The 25,230-nt window shown below is 34.9% G+C and overlaps 2 protein-coding genes across 2 annotated transcripts in view; both read left to right on the top strand.

Annotated features, from left to right (window-relative positions):
• Positions 1–20,714, top strand: part of LOC126722769 (uncharacterized) — a 42,090-nt gene extending 21,376 nt beyond the window's left edge. The window contains exons 8-10 of the mRNA XM_050425918.1: positions 4,939–5,037; positions 11,198–11,633; positions 19,935–20,714. Coding sequence (XP_050281875.1) covers positions 4,939–5,037; positions 11,198–11,304 — 206 coding nt within the window. The 3' untranslated portion in view covers positions 11,305–11,633; positions 19,935–20,714. The remainder of the gene's footprint in view (positions 1–4,938; positions 5,038–11,197; positions 11,634–19,934) is intronic.
• A 1,825-nt stretch (positions 20,715–22,539) lies between these two features.
• LOC126722767 (uncharacterized) lies at positions 22,540–24,163 on the top strand. The gene is made up of 2 exons (XM_050425916.1): positions 22,540–23,716; positions 23,995–24,163. The coding sequence occupies exon 1, from the start codon at positions 22,672–22,674 to the stop codon at positions 23,671–23,673; it is 1,002 nt and encodes a 333-aa protein (XP_050281873.1). The 5' UTR covers positions 22,540–22,671; the 3' UTR covers positions 23,674–23,716; positions 23,995–24,163.
• Positions 24,164–25,230: the final 1,067 nt, after the last annotated feature.

Here is a 25,230-nt window from a genome sequence, read left to right as displayed (position 1 = left end):
GAGAGGCTTTATACCAAACCTGGTTCTCACCATTATCATCTCTGTGAGACAGTCGTTTGGAGTTCTGGGAAGCAGTTAGGAAGGAGCCAATATTCATTGGTTGATGCTACGGTGTAGTAGCGGAATCCGGAAAGCTAGAAAAGAAAAAGGTTCGGCGCAACCTCGTTGGAGCAAGAAGCTTGGAGGGCTTAGGTGCATTGGGTAGATTAGGCTTGGAGGGTCTATTGCTGTCCTTGTATCCCAACTGTATTTTCTAGTGGATTGATTACCGCTTAGAGGGCGGCGGAGAGGTTTTTCGCCGAGGTCTTCGGTTTCCTCTTCGATAACATATCTGGTGTTATCTCTGTGTTTGCATCTTCCTTCCTCTCTATCTCTGCCTTTACATTATCTGCTGTGGTTTATTTTGTTGTGGCTTAGATAGTTGTTTAATCAATTCCATATTATAGCATATGTTAAGTTTCCGCACACTAGTTGTTTGACATATTGCTTGGGTTGGTTAAGTTGGTTTTTGGGGGTCTAAACGTTCAAAAGTGTTTTTGTACACGTTTTTGAACTTTCACTCTCTAGCCCCACAATAGCCCCTCAAAATCATGCTGTTCGACCTCTTGGTCGGAGAGGAGGGTTTTGGGCGATGCCCTGCCTTTATTGTGGTCTGCTTAGACCTGCCCTTCATCAATGTGGGTGTCTCTTCATCTATCCAAGAAACACACCAAACTACGAGACATTCCTCTGAATTCATTCACACTGCGTTCCTGCCGTTTCATTATCCGAAACGCACCTTTAATGATTTCCTTTTACGAGACCATTTAAATTGTAAGGTTATTGACGGCGTGGGGAAGTGGAATGGGTATATTCTCGTTTTACAGATTTTTCTTGGAAATTTGGATAGATTAAATGCCTCCCGTTTTGTCCCTCATATAAGAAGAGAGGCAAGAGGTTATTTCTCTTACACAGAGACCCTTTTAATCCTTTTAAAGTCTGAAACCCTTAGCCTTCCCCTGAGTTTACTTTATCCGCTAGTTTACACCTTAAATTGTAATACTTTCGAGATAGAAGCGGGAATGAAGGGACCATACCCTTCCCAGAAATGCCATGTTCTTCTGAAGATCAAAATGGCACGATCAGAGCAGGGATGGCAGAGACTCAAGATACTTCTCATCCTTCCTTCAGCCAAAATCCGAAGCAGGGGCTTGTTGCGTCCAACTTTTGGTGCGACTGAGCTGGGGTCACCCATTATCAGTACCAGCCGCTCTTTTATGAGCATAGCTAACATGGCACCAGCGTGTTAGGAGTCAGGACCAACGCAGGGACAAAGTATCCCTGCTTCTTCCTCTCTTCCTTCACTGGTTCCTCCTTTTGCCTCCCTTTCTTCTTCTTTCCCATCACAAGATCCATTCTGGTGCTTTTCCTTCTTCCTCTTCTTCTCTTATTCCATCAAGGGAGGTCCTCCTCTCAATATGGGTGCTACTGGAGCAGAATTTGGAAAGATTTCGGAGCAAAGCTTAAAAAGACTTCTGGTCGTTTGTTTGTTTCTGTTGTTTTTGTAATTCGTTTTCTATATAGGCCTGTTTTAGGCCCTTCATTGTACGCTGTAATACCTTTTTATATTAATAAAAATCAATATTGCTTTATTTTGTATATTCTACCTCTTTTTCCTGAAATGGTTATGCCGTAAATAGACGTACTACCATAGGATTTGTTTTTTTCTTTTTATACTCTGAATGATGCTAAGGGCCGAAATTCCAATTAATAAAAAGACCTTGCTCTGTGCTTATTAGAACTATCCGGCATAATAATGCCGATTCGAATAAATGGTACTTAGGGCAGAAACCCTTACTGAGAAAAAGATGTTTATTATGAACTTAATAGAGTTGTTCGGCACAATAATGCCGACCTGAGAAAGCGATACTTAGGGCCGAAATCCCTTACCAAGAAAAAAGATACTATTATGAACTTATTGGAGCTATCATGTACAATAAGACTGATCTGAAAGTGGGTTGTATACCCCAAACTTGAACGAGATAATAGCCAAATGTTCGGTGCTGTGTAGGAAGTAATCATCCAAGGATATATAACCCAAAATGAACAGCCCCTGCAGGCCGCTGAGAATTAAGGCGTTTCGCTAACTGCCTAATGACCTTCATAGCCTTAGCCTTTTCTAGTATTTGGTCCGAGGACTGAGCGACTTAGAATTCTTCTTAAGTAGCAGACTTTCCATAGGTTTGAGCCCGAGGACCATGCAATACCTTGGTTTTGTCCAAAACTTGATTTTTATAAGTAGTTGGTTTCCCCATAGGTTTGAGTCCGAGAACCATGCAATACCTTGGTTCTGTCAAAAACTTGATTTTTAAGTAGTTGGTTTCCCCATAAGTTTGAGTCCGAGGACCATGCAATACCTTGGTTCTGTCCAAAACTTGATTTTTAAGTAGTTGGTTTCCCCATAGGTTTGAGTCTGAGGACCATGCAATACCTTGATTCTGTCAAAAACTTGATTTTTATAAGTAGTTGGTTTCCCCAAAGGTTTGAGTCCGAGGACCATGCAATACCTTGGTTCTGTCCAAAACTTGATATTTAAGTAGTTGGTTTCCCCATAGGTTTGAGTCCGAGGATCATGCAATACCTTGGTTTTGTCCAAAACTTGATATTTAAGTAGTTAGTTTCCCCATAGGTTTGAGTCCGAGGACCATGCAATACCTTGATTCTGTCCAAAACTTGATATTTAAGTAGTTGGTTTCCCCATAAGTTTGAGTCCGAGGACCAAGCAATACCTTGGTTCTGTCCAAAACTTGATTTTTATAAGTAGTTGGTTTCCCCATAGGTTTGAGTCCGAGGACCATGCAATATCTTGGTTCTGTCCAAAACTTGATTTTTAAGTAGTTGGTTTCCCCATAGGTTTGAGTCCGTCCAAAACTTGATTTTTATAAGTAGTTGATTTCTCCATAGGTTTGAGTCCGAGGACCATGCAATACCTTGATTCTGTCCAAAACTTGATATTTAAGTAGTTGGTTTCCCCATAAGTTTGAGTCCGAGGACCAAGCAATACCTTGGTTCTGTCCAAAACTTGATTTTTATAAGTAGTTGGTTTCCCCATAGGTTTGAGTCCGAGGACCATGCAATACCTTGGTTCTGTCCAAAACTTGATTTTTAAGTAGTTGGTTTCCCCATAGGTTTGAGTCCGTCCAAAACTTGATTTTTATAAGTAGTTGGTTTCCTCATAGGTTTGAGTCCGAGGACCATGCAATACCTTGATTCTGTCCAAAACTTGATATTTAAGTAGTTGGTTTCCCCATAGGATTGAGTCCGAGGACCATGCAATACCTTGGTTCTGTCCAAAACTTGATTTTTATAAGTAGTTGGTTTCCCCATAGGTTTGAGTCCGAGGACCATGCAATACCTTGATTATGTCCAAAACTTGATGATTAAGTAGTTGGTTTCCCCATAGGTTTGAGTCCGAGGACCATGTAATACCTTGGTTCTGTCCAAAACTTGATATTTAAGTAGTTGGTTTCTCCATAGGTTTGAGTCCGAGGACCATGCAATACCTTGGTTCTGTCCAAAACTTGATTTTTAAGTTGTTGGTTTCCCCATAGGTTTGAGTCCGAGGACCATGCAATACCTTGGTTCGGTCAAAAACTTGATTTTTAAGTAGTTGGTTTCCCCATAAGTTTGAGTCCGAGGACCATGCAATACCTTGGTTCTGTCCAAAACTTGATTTTTAAGTAGTTGGGGGAATTAACCCCTCGGCTATGGCATGGGACCTTGGTTTAAGGGGAATTAGTTCCTCGGCCAAGCCCCTAAAACCATCAGTGCTGCTGACGCTATGAAACGCAATCTCTAGTAAAGAAACATAACCCCTAGTAGAACTTTACGCTAGAACACTACAACCGGCTGTTAGAAATGACAAGGGGACTGTCTCGACCTACCACCTGTGCCAACACACAAGCCTTTCCTACAGACGGCGCCAATTGTGAGGACACAATTTGTAACGACCCATAATAATGTTGGGTTCGCACGTAAAAAGGCCCAAACAATATCACTTATAGAGCGAGGGTTTGAAAAGTTAGGCCTTGGTCACAAGACAGTGGTTTTTTGTGGTGTTCATTCATAATTAAATCGTGTTCGCTCTAGGAGTCTTTCTCCAGGAGGCGGGCTGGGAGGCTCTGGTTTTTTGGCCTTTTTTCCCAGCCCCCCTTCCGAATTGTTTGCTCCTCTTTTTATATTAGCCTGTACTCCTTATCCTTCGTCCACGTGTAGGATCGATTTTTCCAAGACTGATACTTGTCCCATCGGCCCATACCTAGAGTGGTTGGGGGTGGTTGTAAAAGTTTAAGAGCATAGCTCTGTCAGGTGCAGAATGCTTTATTGTAGTTTTGGCAGCCTTTTAATTGTGCTGTCCCCGCACTGTGATCACTTTTCCTTTTAGGGGCATTTATGGCATGCCAAGCAGGAGCTCGTCCTCAGCCATTTCCTTAGGCCGTCCATGACTCTCGTGATGCGTCCTCGGCCCTGTACCTCCTCGGCGCAGGCCTTGGACCTTAACATGAAATGGGCTGGGGTCACAAACTCTCTGGCCCCACAGTATTTTACCATAAAATATATTTAGCAAATACCAAATCCAAATTATTCACGATTTGTTTAATGTTAAGTTGCTTTAGTCCAGTGGATTTTAATTGTTTTCAACTAAAATATAACAGTTGATTGCTTCTTATTATATCTCTTTAAGTTTTTTTTTTTTAAATTAAAAATAAATATTATAGTGCCGACAAGGTTACGTAATAACTTTGAAATAGTCATAAAATTAAAAATTAAAATTTTTTACTTTTTTTTTTTTTTTGCTGAATATAAAATTAAATATTAAAATTTTTTACTTGTACTATTATTATATATATTTATATATACACTTTTTACTCAAGATTCATTGGTCAATTCTACTGAAAGGTATACGCATTCCCGGGGTTGATGACATCAATCAAATTCCTATAAGCATCCAAAAACCAGAAAAGGGAAAAAGTACTCAAGTAAGAAATATCGAATTAGGTATGTTCCCCTCTACACTCTCCTTTCTTAGGAATTTTATTTTGTCACAATGAAAGTCATATTTTTGTGCAACTTTATTTTTCTTTTCAACAAAATTTAGAGACAGCAAAATTTCAATGCATTTCATAATATTCTTATTTCATTTTATTAATTTGGACTTATGATGGTTTGACATATCATTTATTGTAAGAATATTGTGAGATATTGTAATGGCTGTAAAATAACTTTTTTTTTCCTCACACGGTAATGGTAAAATGATATTTAAAATATTTTTTGGTTGCTGGCAACAAAAATGGAGAAACTAATTTGGTTTTTATATATATACTTGATTAATCTGTAGGACGTTGTTTGAAAATAAGAGAAAATAGAAAGAAGAAATATAAAATCAAACAGAAAAGGCATAAGCTAAGATGTTAAAATTAAAGAAGGGAAAGAAAAAAAGTTAAGAATTTGAACTACTTTTTTGGTGATATTTAATATCTCAGGACAAATGTCTTGTTCAGAATTTATGTGATATTCTTATTTATTTTAAAATTTTCTTTTAATAAGGATTTTACTTACTAAATAATGAAACTAGGAATTAGAAAAAAGGAGTATAAAGCAAAAACGGGAAAGATAAAATTTTGTACAATGTTGAGAAGAAAGTGGTAGAAAGCCACAAACTAGCAAAAGGACATATAAATATGCAAGTTGATGAGAAAACTTGACTTACTGATGAGTTGGTGGAGTTGGACTTTCTGGACGGATTTCATATTGGTTCAAACTGTGAGTTTAGTTATTTGTCCGTCTAGAAATAAAACCAAAAGACAAACTACTTGGTTAGGTTCTAAATATTTAGATATAAATGTTTAGGTTTTAAATACTTTGTATGTTGGCAAATTAAGAACAATAACTTGTTTAGGATTAGATCTTAGGGTCTATGAAGTGTTTTAGACATTACTCAAGGTAATACAAGTCAAGAATCAAGAACGTACAAGCTGCAGAAAGTTGAATTGAAAAACTAAAGAGCTTGATCGATCGAAGGAAAGGCTTGATCGATCAAGATGCAACTTTGTAGAATTTTAAATAAGACCCAATAGCTTGCAAAACGATTAGGGTTTGAATCCAACTTTACTAGGTATATAAGGAAAATCCTAATACACGTTTTTCAAGACTTGATAGTTCCTCTTGTGAGATCTGTGAGGTTATTGTACCTTCTAACTCTTTCAAGCACCTACTGAAGATCACACGCATATTGCTAGTACTAGTGGAGTAAAATTGTAGTCAAGTTTCGGCCATCAAGCATACTAAAGATCAAGACATGAATTGGAGGCTCATGTTGGAGCAAGTTCACATCAAAGAAGTTTGAGACGTTCATAGCTCAATTTGGTAATTGTGTTAGCTTTACTATGAATTGGTATTCTTGAACTGTAAATCCCAATTTGATATAGTGGATTGTTCTCTTGGGATAGTTCCCCCCAGGTTTTTACCTTGAAACTAATTTGTTTCATTAGTTTTCCTGAGTCATCATATCTTGTGTTATTTAGATTTTCGCTGTGTATGTTGATTGTAATGAAAGTTTAACCTAGATCTGGATAATTAATCTAAGTGAAAACTTGATTCAAAATAAATTAGGTTAAACACTGTGTTTTTCTAGGGGTCTAAAACTAACACTACTTAAAAGAAGATAGCTTTTTTCTTTTAACATAAAGAACAAGATATAAAAGCTTCAACAAAGACCTATAAAACCAAAGGGGATAAAATACTCTTTAACTCTCTATCATCATTAGCATATATTTTGGGTTAGAGTCTTAAAGGTATATTAATCATATAGGTCCAAACCCAATCCTATTTGTATGCAAGTAAAGTCTCTTACTTGTACTACAAGTCTATTAATCATAGTTAGTGTTTTATTAGTTTAGAATTTAGTCTACCATAAATATCCTTGTTGGGTTCATTATAATACTAGATTTGTGCTTTACTCTTATAATAAATATGTTGCCCTTAAAGATTTCCTTCATGGATGTAAGCTATTAAGCTGAACCACGTAACCTTGTGTTCTTGTGTTTATTTCATACTTTTTCTTTTGCATCTATTTTAGCATGTTGGGTTGTAAATTGAACTTGGTTAATTGATTCAATTATCCAAGATGATTAATTATTCAGATTTTATGCAAATAATGTAAAGGCATAAACAAATCACAAATCTAATCTAGAGTGTAGCAAAAACTAAATTTGACATAGTGATTTGTTGACTAATGGAGAAAACTTTCACAAGGCAAAAACCCTACCAAATGAATTTTAGGTCACCACTCCCAAGAATTCACTAATAAAAAATAAGTGGTTACAAATATAAGAAATTTTGCTACTACTCTGGCCTATATGAAAATACCAACTTACAATTAAACCTTTGCTCCAATTCCCAATTGGCCTTGATCTTATAGAAGACTTCTTCCCTTTGAACAAATCTTCAATCTGTGACTAACTGTTTTGCACGAATCCTAGCTACTATGTGACTAATTCCACGCCAAACCTTTTAATGGTTGCAGTTGATTTGCAGCAGCTTCACAAAAAAACACTAATAAGATTTTCAATTGTTGAAGTCAGATACTTTGCTTTGCATAGAACCCAAAGGCACATAAGAGTCACAGCAAGATCTCTTTATTCTTTTTTTTTTCCTAAACTCATAAGTTCAAAAGGTGGAGGTTAGGGTTTTAATTAAGAAAACTTTATGAAGCATTATGGTTTTGGTTTTCTTTTTCTACCACCTTATTGAAATAGGAGTTTAATGGGTCTTTTAAATGGACTCTCATATTCTTATTAGGTTTACACAAACCCATAAGCAAATAGCCTCTTAGAATAAAATGTTCTAGTCTATATTCTGAAATTTCGTTAGCTTGATAGATCGAGACAGGTGTCGAAGGTAAATCTCAATAGATCAAAGGTATTGGACTAGGCATCGGGACCTATAGATTCAACTTTTCTTGAGCAATTTCATGAGTATTCTTCATGTTTTCAGCTATACTACTTGCTATACTTCTTCAAGTACTTCGTGATGATCTTAAACCCACTTAGATCCACTCAATTACAAGAAAAATGTGTTTTGTCATATAATATGCCAACTACATAAAACTATGACCCAAACATAGCATTTTTAATAATTTGTTAAGAAAATATAGGAGCACAACATACCTTATGAGGAATCAAAATAAAAGGAAGAAGCCTTGCAAAAAAAAAAGAAAAAAAATGGAGTGTTTGTGTGTGAGAGGAAGGAGAGCTACATCTCTTCCCTTGCTGCTCTCTGTCTTCTTCCATATTCGGCTAAAAGGCCCAAAACCACACATTTGAGTCACGCCAAACACAAGAAAATGGTGTATATATATGGGTCAGAGAGTAACGAGTATATTGGTTTGAATGGGCTAAACCAATACTTCAACAAGTAGAGAATATGGACCTTTCCACCGTGAGAACTAAAATTGCAAGCACATTCCATTAAAAGCTGACTATAATTAAACAAAATAGATGATAATAAATACATTAAAATGACCCAAAATTATCAATATGTGGTGATCACTATTTACTATTGGGTCTTTTAATAAATGCTTACTAAAATACACTCAAACTAATCCTTATTTTATAAAATACATAAAAGTAATCAATGACTATGCCAACTCACAAGTCACAACATAAAAAATGCCAACAAAACATTTGGTTCACAAGTAGACTGCTTTAGAAGGTAGAATTTATTTTAGAAAACTTTTAAAACTTTTTTTTTTTTTTTTTTTTTTTTTTAAAAAAAAATTTAGAGCTTATAGAAAACTCTTAAATCTCTTCTTATAGTATATGGAATGAATACAAATCCTCTATGCTACATTTTGTGTTTCACTTTATGTTCTACTAATTACAACTTGTTATAAGGTTTTTTTTTTTTTTTTTCATTTTAAATTTTGGCTTTATTTATTTATTTAATTTAGAGCTTATAGAAAACTCTTAAATCTCTTCTTATGGTATATGGAATGAATCCAACTATGCTACACTTTGTGTTTCACTTTATGTTCCACCAATCACAACTTGTCATAAGTTTATTTTTTTTCCATTTTAAATTTTGGCTATTTTATAGGGAAACTTAAACAAATACATAGCAAGTTGGGATTGGTGGAACATAAAGTGGAACACAAAAAATAGTACAGAAGATTTGTATTCATATGGAATATGTTTTTTTTTTTCTTTTCTTTTGATAAGCCATATGGAATATGTCATTCATAGGAATTTGTTGGGTGTTGCTGACTATTACATATATACATTAACTTTTTTTTTTTTTTTAAAATAGAAACAAAAACCCTATGAGTAATTTTACAACTACAAACTGTTTTACAATATTTTCAGAAACTTTTGATGTAGCCAATCCTTACTAGTTCTCATCTTGAGCTCACCACCGACATCACTATTTCACTTACTGATAACAGCTCACCACATCAATAGTTTGTAAAAAATATTATAAAATAATTTGCATTTCTAGTATTTTCGAAAACGCTATTAGCCGCATACATTATTCTGCTGCCCACAAATCTCATAGTCACCAAACTACGCTAAAGACATTCGGAAAATTCATAATATATACTTATCACTCTTCTCCTATGTTTGATTTCTTATTTTCTTTATGTTAGAATATTCGCTCAAGATTCGAGATCCACTTGGACTAAACCCTGTCGTACTTTGCACTAGTAAGTTAGGTAGTTACCTAAGTTAAGAGCTTATATGAAGACGATTCCTGTACAGTCATTGACACAAAATAGACGGGACTTTCACAATTTTCTAACTACTTTGAAATTTGGAAATGTAAAAAACTGATATTACATTTGATAGTAAACTCCCGCATCAAAAACTAGTGCAATGTGAGAGTTTAATATCAATGGATGGTTTACCAAATTTTGTGGTTAAAGATGGTTTCGAACATATATATTAAAGGTCTCATTAAGTATTGGCCTTCCCATTATCAAATGGTGTGAAAGCTTCATGATTGATCTTGGAAAGAAAATCCCGTTAAAGGTATGTTTCCCATGGTTGATCTTAGATAGAGGAAGAAAGGTGTTTCTCACGGTTGATCTTAAATACTTTATTGTTTGTCGACTCTAATATAATTGATAATGCCAAAAATCGTCAGTTGGGTTACTCGTCCAAATTTAAAGTTTTTGACGATTTTTTAAGATTTGCAAGAAAAATAAAGTTGATCAAAGAGACTATTAAAGTATGCCCGCTTCTAATGTTTAAGTTAGTGTCAATTAATTTATTTTGTTTGTAGATAGTATTTTGTGGTTTTTTTAGTCGTACTTTAGCAAATTGAGATAGGTGATTCCTTTTATAGGTGGCCTAGGTTGTTAGAAATTAATCACAAAGAAGAAGCTAGAAGAGAGGAAAGACAAGAAAGAAGAAACGACAGTAGTTTAAGTAGTCATTTCGATTAAGCTGCAAGTAATTTAATTTATTTTGTGAAGTGTGCTGGTCACGTGGCTTAAAGTAAACAGCCGTAAATAAACAGAGTGCTGAATCTAATAAGATGAAGCTATTTATTCCATCATTTCACACTTTTCTGTTAGAGATAGTCGTTATATTATAAGGGCTTTGAGTAACATAATTATTTAATAGGTTTTTTTTAGACAGTTTCAACCTATGGTATCCACACACCAATTGTTCTTTGGTATAGACGGAGATTGGACTCTAAATATATCATTCATCCATCAGAGACTTTACTAATTGAACTAACTAGAACCGACAATTATTTAATAGATTGAATGTGTTTAAATGGTTACATCTTTTTTTATTTTTTTATTTTATATATATATATCCTGCCAGTAACACAAGGTTGTCTATTACGGTGGACTACCTAATGATTTTTCTATACTCATCAATAATAGGGTATTTTTATCTTTTAAGTAAGCAAATTTTATTAATTAAATTATTATTATTTGTTTTTTTCACTTTGAAGAACTTATTATTTGTTTCGAATCTCTTTTTTTTTTTTTTTTTGAAGTGTAATCTCTTTCAACTTTTGGTTACAATATATTTAATCAATTAATTCCGTATATTTGATTATTAGTGATTGATTATGTTAAAATGTTTATTTATACTTCTTGTTTTTTCCTCATCTAGTTGACTGATCATTGTTTTTATTATTGACTCAGGAATCAGACAAACATATGATTATGAATCGAAGCACCAATACAAAAAACTTCAACTTCGCATGTGCCAAGGGCCCAAGAGTTACAGTGTTCAAGTGATAAACAACTAGAAAAGGGTCTTGTTTACGAGGCCATCTTCAAAGCAACCAAGAAGGGGATGGTTGAGTTTGTTACTGCTATTTGGAGCGCATTTCCTGAACTTGTGTCGGCCGAGGAAGAGTTCACAGGGAGAAACCCATTTATGTGCGCCGTTCTGTACCGTCAGTATGAAATATTTCGTCTTCTGTACTGTTTTAGTTTGAAGGACTCAATATTAGCGGCAACAGATGACGAAGGAAATAACATATTACACATGGCGGCGATGACAGAACCTTCTGCCAGACGTAATACTATTCCAGGCGCAGCTTTTCATATGCAAAGAGACCTACAATGGTTTAAGGTAACATCTCTCGCTTTACATTATTAAAACCCTTATATTATTTAGGTATACTTTCAGTGCAGTGTTTTTTTTTTTTTTTTTTTTTTTTTTTTTTTTTAGAGGGAAATCGATAGCAGACTTGATAAATAATCAAGTTATACATTTGGGAACAGAAAATATGGACATTCTTGAAACTAATAAATAGTTTCTTTTTTTTTTTTTTTAGCAACACTAACAAATGGTTGAACAGCTCTATTACAATTCAGTGAGACACTAGCTACCAAAGAAACTAAATGAAAATTTTTACAAATTTGATTAATATCTTCAAGCATTCATGTAATCAAAGCATCAGATTCTTTGCCTACCCCAAATCATTAAAGAAACACCCAAAGTATACTTCATTCCCAGCTTCAACTTCATAAATTCAGCGCTTCGAGTAAACGAGTTTAGTAATTTCCGTAAGAAACATAATTTGGGGATCTAACTCCTTCACAAAACAGTGAATGTCTCTAACTGCTTGTGAGTTTCCAAGGCCATAATAGTTTAAACTAAGAATTTTCATGTTGAGTAATGAGGCTGAGAGATAGCTTCACAGAGGAAATTAGAACATGATCTTTTTCCGACCCCACTGCTCTCTTCTTCACCAAATTCACCTAATCATTGCTGTCACTTTGATAGATGATGAACAATTTTTTGAAATAGGTACATCTACTCCCTCATCAAGCGAACAAGATATATCTTTTGCCTCTCCAATAAGTCTTTTCCATGTTCTCAAACTTTTAGCTGTAGGTATTTTTTCAAAGTTAGAATTTTTTGATATTTTTGAATCCTTACTCTTCTTACTTTTGGGACAAAGTTTAGCTACAAACTAGATTGCATATTAAGGTTACAACTCTCCTAAATATCATTTTATTAGATGTGAATTTTAATAAGCCTATCATTGGATTGTTAATTTACCGATTGTTCCTATCGGTAATCTATATATATATAATAGCAGAAGCTGAGAGAAAATGAGTTCCTAGAATTAAGGAGGTAATGACAAATAGGAAAAGTCCCTATTTAAAATTTAGACATGTGTAACTTTAAAAAGCGATACATTATATTGTTTTCAAAATATTAACACCGTTTGGCTGTAATTTTTTATATTAAAAAAAAAAACCTGTTAAAAGAAAAAAAAACATAGAAATTTTAAAATATCTGCCGATCTCTTCAAACTACTTAACATTTTCTCTTTATTAAAAAAAAAAAAAAAAAAAAAAAAAAAAAACCTGCCAATATTGCGATACAGAGAAAGGGAAAAAGAGAAAAATCCTACCCTCTTCACATCAGTCTTCTTAACTTTTTTTCTCTCTAAAAAAAAAACCCTAGCCATACTACGATAGAGGTGATCTCTTCACATCAAACTCCGCTAGGAGAAAAGAAAAAAAAAAAAAAAAACTTGCGCCACACTGGAGATTCGATTGATCATCGCTATCCCCTTTTGAGTTTTCCAGGTACGTTCTTCTCTCTCTCCCTCTCCCTCTCCTTCTTTCTATGAGTTTTTGTTGTTTTGATTCAGTTTTGAAACTTCTCTGTGATTTCGGGATAAGTTTCCCCTATTTCCGTCAATTTACGGTATATTCTCGGTGTGTTCATTCTACCTTTTTTGAGTGCTTTGTTGTGAAAATTGGACGAAATATACGCATCAATTGTCTGTGTCCATTTTTCCCCTTTTGGTGCTTTGTTGTGAAAATTGATTGTTCAAATTTCTGCAGGAATTTTCCCGCATAATTTCGTTTAAGAACTATTGTTCGATAAATCTGTGTGCTGTGATTGATGTATGTGATATATTAATTCAAGTTTCGGATACTGTGGCTTGCCATATATATAATTTTATATGGGTACAAACTTGATTTGTAAAACCTAAGGTGTTTGGGTTATAATTGATTTTGTTTTGGGTATTTGGTGTGAGATTCAATTCTGATGTATATTTGTGTTGTTGGTTAGATTGGATTGTAAGACTTTGAAATCTGAAAGTGTAATGTATTTTTGTTGTTGTAACTTTATGGTTGCTGGTAGGTGAATTTTCATTTATAAAACAATGAATGTAATTACTATTAAATTGACAGAAATTGTTTGTAATTCATTTAGTAGATCATGTTTGGTTGGAGCACGCCTCTTTTTCTTTGAGTTTCATACTGTAGAATACTTACAAAGATTGTATGTGCAGCAGCCAATGTGGCATGACCACAAAACTGAAGCTGCAAAGGGGTATCAAACATTTGATTAAAATTAAAATTGTTTGTTCAATGTTGTTCAAGATTATATTTCCTAAGAACTGAATCTGTTTTCACCAAAATGTATAAATATTGTCTAAATTTGTTGGATTCTTTTTCACATGCAAATTAGCCACCATTTATTTCAAAATGCTTACCACCAAACATATTACACAAAAGCAAGTATTCATAGAAAGATATCCATGAATATTCTTAGGCTCATATGATCTGATTGTCACTGACCCTTATTATCAATAGAGAAACAGCTAATAACATTGTGCCAATCATTGTTTAGGATGTCTGAAATACCTTTCTCGGCCACTTAGCTAGCAAAGATAAGTGTAGTATATGCCTTTTTAATGTTTGGAATGGGGAGAAACGGATGAGAGAAGAGGAAAGGGAAGGGAGGGAAGGGTGGCTGACATATACTAATATTCCAAATATACATTAAAACACTTTAATTGGCACAAGGTTAAGAGCTGTTTTTTAATTAGTAGCAATGCCAGGACCAACTACCTCTTCCATGTTGATATCTTCCTCTTTCATCCCATAGGGTAGTTTCCAATGGAAACAATATAAAAGATTTGCAAGTGCAAGCTCAATTGCAGTTGTTGCCATGGCTAGAGTTTGGACTGTAATTTACTTCTTATCAATTATTATATTACTGTTTCAACTTAACAGAATTTGTATTGCTTTTTATATTTCTTTGGATTGATTGGGCAAAATAATTTGATACCATTTGATTTCCTGCTTATTACACTTTCCTTCTTTTTTTTTTTTTTTTTTTTTGGGCATCCCATTGATCTTAAGGTTCATTTTTTTTAATAGGGGACTCATTAACTGCCAGTCTGTACTTGCTGCCATCCTAACAAAAACAGGAGTTTCAGCCCATTTTACTTATTAGTGAAAATGAACCAATGACTTACTGCTTACTATTGAAGGGGAGACGGAGCGCTAAAAAAAAGAAAGCATTATCATTATTTCAAACTGTTTTTCATCCTACCTGATCTACTGTTTTTGAAGAGCGATTAAAATTGTAAGACTTTGAAATCTGAAAGTGTAATGTATATTTGTTGTTGTAACTTTATGGTTGCTGGTAGGTGAATTTTCATTTATAAAACAATGAATGTAATTACTATTAAATTGTCAGAAATTGTTTGTAATTCATTTAGTAGATCATGTTTGGTTGGAGCACACCTCTTTTTCTTTAAGTTTCATACTGTAGAATACTTTCAAAGATTGTATGTGCAGCAGCCAATGTGGCATGACCACAAAGCTGAAGCTGCAAAGGGGTATCAAACATTTGATTGTTTTATATATACTTATTTTAATTTGCTAAAAATTCTACTGCACCAATAAAATAAATGAACCTGTAGGCCACGAGCATTTGCTTTGGCAACAAGATCTGTCACTTTCATTCAAATAATGGTTATGCTACCTAATTAAATAAAAAATTGCCTAACATCTCTACTATAATACCAGTCCTGTACTTATGGCTAGCAACATGATTCACGCTTAAAAATTAAATATTTTACAAGTTATTAGTCATGTTAAACAACAAATTATTGAAGTTAATCTGCTTGCCAACAACAAAGTAAATTGGATTTTCAGAACGAAAACAAAGAACAAACTTGATTGCTTTAGTCTTTCTTTTGACATATATATACTTTTGTATCTATATTACAACCAACTATTGAAATCTTTTTCTTTTGCTACAATTGTTTAAATCTCAGCTATGAAAACAAGCTTCAGTAAAAAGTGAAGAAAATAGAAGTAATATAATTCTTGAATGGATTAAATAATAAATAAAACTTTTCTATTAATCTACCAATCAAATCTAAAATACATGAAAATATAAACTAAGAATAGATGTTTAGCAACATATGTTGTCACTGAAACTCACAATCGATCCCATTCTTCTCAAAGGGAATTATAAAGTTTCCTGTTCTAACGTACCAGCCTCTTATATCTTGGGGGTAAGAATTTCTTTTTGAAGTAGGCTTTGGTAAATGCAAGTTGAGTGCATATTTATATGAAATTATTTTTCTCCGTTTAGTAATATAAAAAAAACTCATAAAAACAAATGCTAATTGTTTCTTCTTCTTCCTTTGAGGGTGATTAGGATAGGGGAAGGATTATGATGAAATTTACAGATTTGATTGACGAACATGCAGAAGAATTAGCGGCTTTAGATACCATTGATGCTAGGAAATTGTTTAGTGAAGGCAAGGCTGGTATTCCCCATTCAGCAAACATGCTACGATACTATGCTGGTGCAGCAGATAAAATTCATGGGGAGGTCTTGAAAATGTCACGAGAATTTCATGCCTATACATTGCGTGAGCCAATTGGTGTTGTAGGACACATCATTCCCTGGAATTTCCCTACCTCTGTGTTCTTAACGAAGGTTAGCCCAGCCTTAGCCGCTGGCTGCACCATGGTCGTCAAGCCCGCTGAGCAAACACCACTCTCGGCTCTCTATTATGCTCATCTTTCAAAGCTGGTATATGCTCCTATAAATTAATCACTTTTCATGGTTCTAAAGAATATGAACACAGAAAGGATATTGTAACAAAACAATTCTTGAAAAATTAGGATACAACACTGTGAGATATGACAATTAATAAATTAATATAATTAGGTATATTTTATTTATTTATAGGCCTATTTATGTTTATTTATAAGTTTTTGAAATAAATAATAGATTATCAAAATCTTTAAAACGCGCCTAAAATCAATGAGACTACGGTAGTCTTTTATTTTCTTTCTTAACAAATAATAACAATTTTCTTCTCATTAAAAATAATAATAGTACTACCTTTCTTGGCTAAGGCTGGTATCCCTGATGGAGTACTAAATGTTGTAACGGGTTTTGGACCAACTGCTGGTGCAGCCATAAGCTCTCATATGGACATTGATGCGGTAATTTGAAATCAAAAAAATTACATTCAATAAGGCCATTGTATATTCCCAAATCAGATAATTGCCAAATACACATAAATCTCAGAATTAAATCTTTGTATTATAGAACTTGATGGTAACATGCAATGCCAAAATCATTAACATCAACAACAAATATGGATGGTATTATGTTGCATGTTTTATATGCAAGACGAAAGTGAAACAAGTCAAAGGAGTTCTATGCTGTGAACGTTGTAAAAATGAGCCAAAATTTGCAGTCCCAAGGTAATTAAAAAAAAAAAATTTGATTTGTAAATTCTAAAACACACACAAATTATATATAACATTCTATTAACAACTTTGTATCTAAAACAGCTATAGAATACAAGTCCAAGTACAAGATGAGACCGGATCAACCACATTCATATTGTTTGACAAAGGAGCTGAGAAAATTATTTCTAAAACTGCAAAAGAACTTGCAGAGATGCAAGAAGAGGTAATTTCATATATAAATGTCAGCCCTATATATTTATTTTCTGAAAATTGAAGTTTTAATACTTTCTTACCAATGTTGCATTTATATTTATATATATTGCTAATTGTATGATACTTTGTTTATACAGATGTTGAAATTAGATGAGAATACTTTACCAAAAGAGATTCAAAAAATAATTGGCAATGAATATTTGTTCCAACTGCATCTTGATGAATATAATTTGAAGTATGGAAAAGAAAATTACACGGTCTCAAAAAATTTGGTGATGGAAGTTTTACATAAGCAAAAAGACTCAAGTAAAGTTGAAGAACATCAGGTGATTGAAACATACTTACTTCAACTTGCTTACTATATGATTCAAACATTAGTCTACACATAATCTACTTTACATATCTAACTGATACATAACAATGCAAATTATTGCAGGAAACAATGGAGGAAATTGTAAGAAAATCAAGGAAGGACAAGTACATAGCCAATCAAAAAATAGAAATAGGAGAAACATCTGTTCAAAGACCTGAAAGAATGTCGCTCCAAAATGTAAAATGTAATTATATTTAACAATTTGGTATGTTAGACACTGTGATGGTCCCAAAATAGTTGATTTCAAAGTGTATAAGCTGAATGAAGAATGTAGACAACAGGATTTGCTTTATTAAAATAAATAGATTTTCCCCTATTGTTCTGTTATTGTAAAGTAAAAAGTTATGTGTGTTCAGCTACTACATCTCTATTTTTTTGGTTACTGTAATTTTTCAACTAAGTCAATATAGTGTATATAATTGTATTATGGCTGTTTGGATCAGTTATATGTCTGCTTGAATACATCAAAATTTTCCTTATAATGTCAATTGTGCTATTTTTCCTTCTCAATTGCTTAATGGAACACTATGGAGTTTTACCTAAGAAATATAATAAGTTAAAACAAGTTTTTTTCTGAAATAGTATGCCATGGTTCAGATATATAAATATAACAATCTAAATTTTTCTTCCCATTTCTTTTCCTCTCTTCCTTTTTATTTTAAAAGAAATATAAAGATATCTAATTCTTACAACTTTATTACTTCTAATGAAACCATTTTTATAGCTATACACAGGTTATCATTTTGATCTCTTATTTTTTTAGGAGGGTTAGTTATACAGTGAAAAACATGTCTGTTTATTTCAATTTAATTTGTCAGGATCCTTCGTAAATACCATCAAAATTAGAGTTGTAATGACTAAGAGTCTTAACAATGTATAATATATATTTAAAGCAATTACCTGTATTTTCTTCTACTTATGAGATTTTAAATGATCCCGCGCATCGCATGGGTTAAACACTAGTTTAACATAATATCAGAGTAGCAAGTTCTAAATTCGATCTTTATCTCTTCCACATTACCTCCTATTTAAAATCGCATGTGTGGGATCTCACCTATTAAAATGGAGTTTGAGCGCACACATGAAGAGGCATGTTAAAAGTATGGGATTAAATAAATAAATTACCATATTTCAATATAGTTTAAGTTTTTAGAACAGTTGATAATTTAACATTAATTACATTTTCTTTTTATATCCTTCATTCTTGAAAAGTTTCTAGAAAATCAAAAACTAATAATTATCATAGTCATGCAAATGAATCATCTTCTTATATATGCGGTGAAGAATTGATAGTGTTGGCGTCGCAAAGATCGTGTACGGTGCTGAACCCATAAGCCACACTTTGACTTAAGGTTAATATAATCTTAATTACTTTAGATCTACTGTTGGAGTTCATTGATTCATTCCTTTTGAATGTCATAATGGTGTAGAGATGTTAGATTCCATCTGGGAAGCCTTCGTGAAAGGTGAAACAATATATGAAAGCATCTAAACTACATGCAAAGATCAAATTAATATTAAAGCTTGTGTGGAAGATTTCATATCAACAATCAAAGATGTGACTGGGTGCAAGCCGTTTCAATCTTAGTCAATGCAAAGAAGATTATACATCCGTATTCATCTAGCCATGTTTTCCACGAGTGAGGCAAGATGAATAAAAAACCTATTCATTTGTCTTGTGTCTTAGAAAATTATTAGATGGAAATTATTGATAGGGCTTCCAAAAGATCTAAAGGAAAGATTATTGGCTTAAACTCGAAGAAAAATTGTGGGTGGTTATTATTGGTCACTGTCTTTATAGAAGTGTAAGATCTTTGAGTAATGGTCGTCATTTAATGGGTTGAATATGCATGAAAAGTTACATCTTTTTTCTTTGATGGCTTGCCAGTGCATTCAGGTTGCCCATTAAATGACCTTAATTACTGATTTTTTCATACTCATTATATAGTAACTAAGGGTGTGGAGGTGTCTTGAACCTATGTGAGGATATGGAAGTCCAGAATCAAGTCTTTTGTATTGACTTTTATCAATTTTATCTTTTAGTTTAGCTTAGTTCCCATTTCATCTATCTCCTTATCTTTAGGTGGCCCTAATTCTCCCTTGTTCCATCTTTCACCCGCGTCAATTATGACCATCAACCAATGATAAAATTTTTACTCCTATAAATCTTTCATTCAAGTTATATTGAGCCATAGATATTGATTCTTTAAATTAGGGATATGAAACACGCAAAATTACAAGGTGTTCAATATTTTATTTATATATTAAACTATTTTGTGATGTGAGTTTTTTTTTTAATAAACACAGGAAGTGAAGAGCATTGTCAGTCCTTCCTTAATAGAAGCTGAAAACTACGATGGTTTTACACCTCAAGATTTGTTTGTAGAGAACCATAAGGGCTTGGTTGATCAGGCCAAAAATTGGATCAAGGAGACAACGTCTTCTTGCACAGTGCCAGCTATTTTAATTGTTATTACTATGTTTGCAGCAGCAATTACAGTTCGAGGTGGTAACAATCAAAATACAAGCTTGCCAATGTTCTTAAAGGATAAGGTGTTTATGCTCTTTATGCTATCCAATGCACTGTTCCTAGTTTCTGCCACAACATCATTATTGGTGTTTCATACAATCACATCACGAAATTTAGAGGAAGATTTACTCATATCCTTACCCCAAAAAATGATAATAGGCCTTTCATCTCTTATCTTTTCCATTGCACCCATGATGGTCAACTTTTGTACCTCACTTTCCATTATTCTAGACGGAAATTTATGGGTGGTCATTCCTATCATTTGTCTTGTTACTGTTTCTGTCATCCTATTCGCATGGAAACAAGTTCACCTTCTTCTTGCCATGGTCGCTTCAACTTATAGACCAAGAATCTTCGACAGGAATGTGAAGCCTTGGATGTAAGCTATTTCATTGTGCGTACTGTTCCTTTAATAATTGTAGGGCCAAAAACTACGCTCTTTTTTTTCTTAGAAAGATAACTGATGAACTTTCAGTTTGTGATTGATATCATGTGTTTTTTTCTCCGAATTTAGACCTTTTGTCTTTAAATCAAATAAATCATAACTCCATTATATATTTTCGGTTTTTATTATCTAAATTCATTTTCTAATTTTGTTTTTGTTTTTGTTTTTTTTTTTTTTTTTTTTGTGCAAGGATAGTATAATGCCTGATCCACAAAATCACATATGTAATCTTTATCTCTTTTTTGGGAAAAGTTTGCAATGTAAATATCGAATTTAGATCTTTACCTTTTGAAGCAAAAGAAGTCTAGTAATTAAGTCTATATTAAAAGAGAGGTCTAGTTAAGTCTGGTAAGAGACTTTTCTACCATGGATAATAAGGAAAGCTATTTGAGGACAAACTATTCAATATTATATAATTTGTGTCTGAATTCCAAGTTTTGATGAAATTCAGCAATATATCGTTGTATATATAAAAAAAAATAGAAGTTAAATTTAATAGGTAAATTAAAATGTATGTTTGTTCCATAAATTTTGTTACAAGTTTTATTTTAGACCATAATTTTTTATTTTCTTTTAGAGGAAACAATAACAAAATTGAGGCCAAAGTATACTGTTGATTCCTAAAATTTACCTATTTAAAACATTTTTAGCTCCTGAAATTTTGAATGAGTATTATTGGTCTCAAAATTAAAAAATGAGTGTTATAGGTACCTTCATTAATTCTGTTAACTTTCTTTCATGTGTCTAACAGAATTAATAATGATGTATCAATTTTTTAATTGATGTGGCAACCTTTTTATTTTTCAAAAATTACACATCAAAGCTAAAGCACAATCTGAGTTACCAAACACTTATTGTCAAATTAAACTTATCCTAATCTTCAAACAACTGAAATCCCTTTAACCGTTGCTTGCCTCCGTAGGAAAACCGAAAACCAATCTAAGAAAGTCCAAATGTACTGGAACCCATCGCAGTTGACAAATTAACTGCCAACACTGAACAATTTTATTTTTTTAAATCCATCAAGAAGTTAGTATCTTTATTCATTTAGCACGTAGCCTTAGATAGTTACCAAGAAAACTAAAATCCCAGCCAAAGCTAACTAAACAACTTTTGACAAATCAACCGGTTTTGGAAGATTTGGATTTTTCAATTGTATTTGCGGCAGTAACGAGGCCGGCGTGGTATTTGGTTTTGCCGTTTTCGTAAAGGATATATATCCTTACTAAAATTTGACAACTAAAATTGAGTGTTGGTGTTGATGCTTAATTGTTAGTGTATAGCTTAGACTAGTTTAGCCCATTGGGCTTAGCCCAGTATACTGTACTTGTAGTTCACTCCTTTTACTTGTACTGCACACATATCTAGCCTATATAAGGCTCTCTATTGTACATTGTTTCATACACATCAATATACAGACTATTCAGTCTTTCTCACACTTTATATTCTTAACATGGTATCAGAGCCAATCCTCTGACTTCCTGGTTCCTGTGGACATCTCCGGCGTTCTTCCGCTGCCCTCGCCTTCATCCAGTAGCCACTGTCATAAGCGAGTCACCGCCGTCACGCCCACAGTCCCAGCAAATCTCGGATCTCATTGTTCTGCTCATCCAACTGTCAAAGCAAAGGCATTAAGTGACAGAACAGACAATCCCGAGCAAAACCCAACCAAGAACGGCCAGAAAACACTTCACACGCGCCCCCACGCGCCGCCTGAAGTTTCTGCCTCACGAGCACGCGCTCCACGCGCCGTCACGCGCCGCCACGCGCCGTCCCTCTCACTCACGCGCCCCCACGCGCCAAATCAGACTTATCCACGCGCCTACACGCGCCCCACGCGCCAGCTCCGTTTCGCGAACTGCCACGTCAGCCCTAGTGTGACGTCACCCTGCCACGTCAGCCGTTGACTGGACCAGACTTGACCGTTGACTTTTGACCGTTGACCGTTGACCAAGTCAAAATTTTTCAACAGGACCTGTCTTGCTCAGTTTTTCGCGTAGATTCTGATTTTGGACTCCGTTTCTGCATTTGAGGTATCTAAATATCACTTTTTGATCATTTTCTTCATTATGGCTCAACAAAGTGAACGAGATATCATACGTCCTATCACCATTATGTTGGATGGTCCTACTAGCTATCATGCATGGTCTCAGAATATGACCATCTTTCTCAAGGGTCGTAAACTGTGGAGATATGTGACTGGTTCAATTCCTAAGCCAGTACCAAACCCTAAGTCCAAAGCCACAGCTGCTGAAGAGTCTTCCAAGACTGCTGTTACAACAGATGATTATGAAGAACGTCTAGAAGAATGGGAGAGTATTCAGAGTAAGATTTTATCTTGGTTTATCAATACCTCTATTCCCTCCATTCATAATCTTCTTCCTCGTCTTGAAACTGCTGAGGCTGCTTGGAAATTTTTGGCCGATCGTTATAACTGCACTAATGATTCAAGTTTGGAGTTTCACATTGAATCAAAACTTTATCAAATGCGCCAAGAGACAGGTCAGTCTATTTCTGATTTTTATTCTCAGACTTCTACTATGTGGGAACAACTCTCTGCTGCAGATCCTCCACTGGTGTGTTCTAAGGACATTGAGCTCTTTGTCAAATATCGGGATCGCCGTAGATTTATGCACTTCATGATGGGTTTACGTGAGGATTTTGAGCCTACTAGGGCTTCTCTACTTAGCCGGTCTCCTACTCCTTCTCTTGATGCTGCAGTAAAGGAGCTCATTTCTGAGGAGAATCGTCGGCCCACTTATCACATGACATTATCTGATCATGTCTTGGCTACACCCTCACCACAGCCTCCCATTGTTGCATTCACTGCTCCTCCGCGAATAAACTCCGGGCGTCCCACCTCTCAGTCTTCCAAAGGTGCTCACTGCAAGTTTTGCCGTGCCAAAGGCCATGACATCTCTGTTTGTCGTAAGCTACAGAAATTTGTGCAAGAGCAGAATAAAGCTTCTCTTCCTCAGGCAGCTGCTGTATGTCCTTCAGATCCATCGGTTCCTACAGGTCCATCTTTGGCTTCCTCACTTACTACGGCTGATATTGAGGCAGTTGTTTAACAGGTTTTATCCCGCACTTCCACTGCCCTTTCTGTCACCTCAGGTAAACAACCTTGATTTTTTGATACTGCATGTTGTAACCATATGACTCCTGATGAATCCCAATTTTCTGATAAGGCACCCTTAGAACATCCAATCACCATTTACACTGCTGATGGAACTCCTATGCCTGTTAGTCATAAAGGAACAATCTCTTCTCCTTGTTTATCCCTTAGTGACACTTTTCATATTCCAAAGTTATCCCTCAATTTGCTTTCTGTTGGTCAACTTTGCGAATTAGGCGTAGATCTTCTATTTACTAATCATGGTGTGGATGTGCAGGATCCCCGGACGGGTCAAGTGCTTGGGACAGGCCGTAAGGTTGGTCGCATGTTTGAGGTTCATGACTTGAAGATTCCTTCACAAGTTGTTTCTGCAGCTGCTACCACTGCCACCTCCTCACCTGATCTATGGCATGCTCGTCTTGGTCATCCATCCTTATCTCGTCTTCAATTGTTAGCTTCTCAAGGTCATTTAGGTTCAGTTCAGTTTTCAAAATTTGATTGTACTTCCTGTCATTTTGGTAAACAAACAAAATTGCCATTTAATAAAAGTGACTCCTTTTCTTCTGCTCCTTTTGATCTTATACATTCTGATATTTGGGGTCCTGCACCTGTTCCCACTGAGGGGGGATCTAAATATTTTGTCATATTTGTGGATGATTTTTCTCGGTATACTTGGATTTATCTGCTTCACCATAGGTCTGAACTTGTGTCTATTTACCAAACATTTCATAAAATGATTGAAACACAGTTCAATCACACCGTTAAAGTCTTTCGATCAGATAATGCTCAAGAATATAATGATAAATCTTTCCTATCCTTTTTAGACAGACATGGTACTCTTCCTCAGCGGTCTTGTCCTTACACCTCTCAACAAAATGGTCGTGCAGAACGAAAACATCGTCACATTCTTGATGCTGTCCGCACCCTTCTCATTTCTGCCTCTCTTCCTGAGCGATTTTGGGGTGAGGCCGCTCTCACTGCTGTGCACACTATTAATCGTATTCTTTCACCAACTACACACAACAAATCACCATTTGAGCTTCTCTATGGTCAAACTCCTGACTACTCCTCTCTTCGGGTTTTTGGTTGTGCTTGCTTTGTCTCTCTTCCTCCTCATGAACGAACAAAGCTCCAACCTCGTACTCGTCTCTGTTGTTTCCTTGGTTATGGTGTGTCTCAAAAAGGGTTTCGCTGCTATGATCCCATTTCTCATCGCCTTCGTGTCTCCCGTCATGTTGAGTTTTGGGAACATCGTCCTTTCACGAGTCTTCAGCAGTTTCCTACATCTTCTTCCTCAGAGTCTCCCATTTTTACTGATCTTTTCCTCCCTCTCTATCCTGAACTTGTGGAGGATTCTTCAGCATCGACTGCCTCTCCAGACGACTCATCTCCGGTTCTGTCTCCGGCATATGACCCGCCTGTCTTGGATCCTGTGGCACCACCCTCTCCTGAGTCTCCTATTGGTCCTGAACTTCGTCGTTCCACTCGGGTAAGCATTCCTCCCCCTTATCTC

Source organism: Quercus robur, chromosome 4 (genome assembly GCF_932294415.1).
Source record: "Quercus robur chromosome 4, dhQueRobu3.1, whole genome shotgun sequence".
In the NCBI taxonomy this organism is placed as follows: Eukaryota; Viridiplantae; Streptophyta; class Magnoliopsida; order Fagales; family Fagaceae; genus Quercus; species Quercus robur.
Note: the sequence above shows the minus strand (reverse complement) of the source record. Positions and strands in the feature narration are given on the sequence as shown.

Coding starts and splice junctions, on each gene's coding strand:
- LOC126722767 (XM_050425916.1), top strand. CDS start 22,672: ATGGCTCAACAAAGTGAACGAGATATCATACGTCCTATCACCATTATG.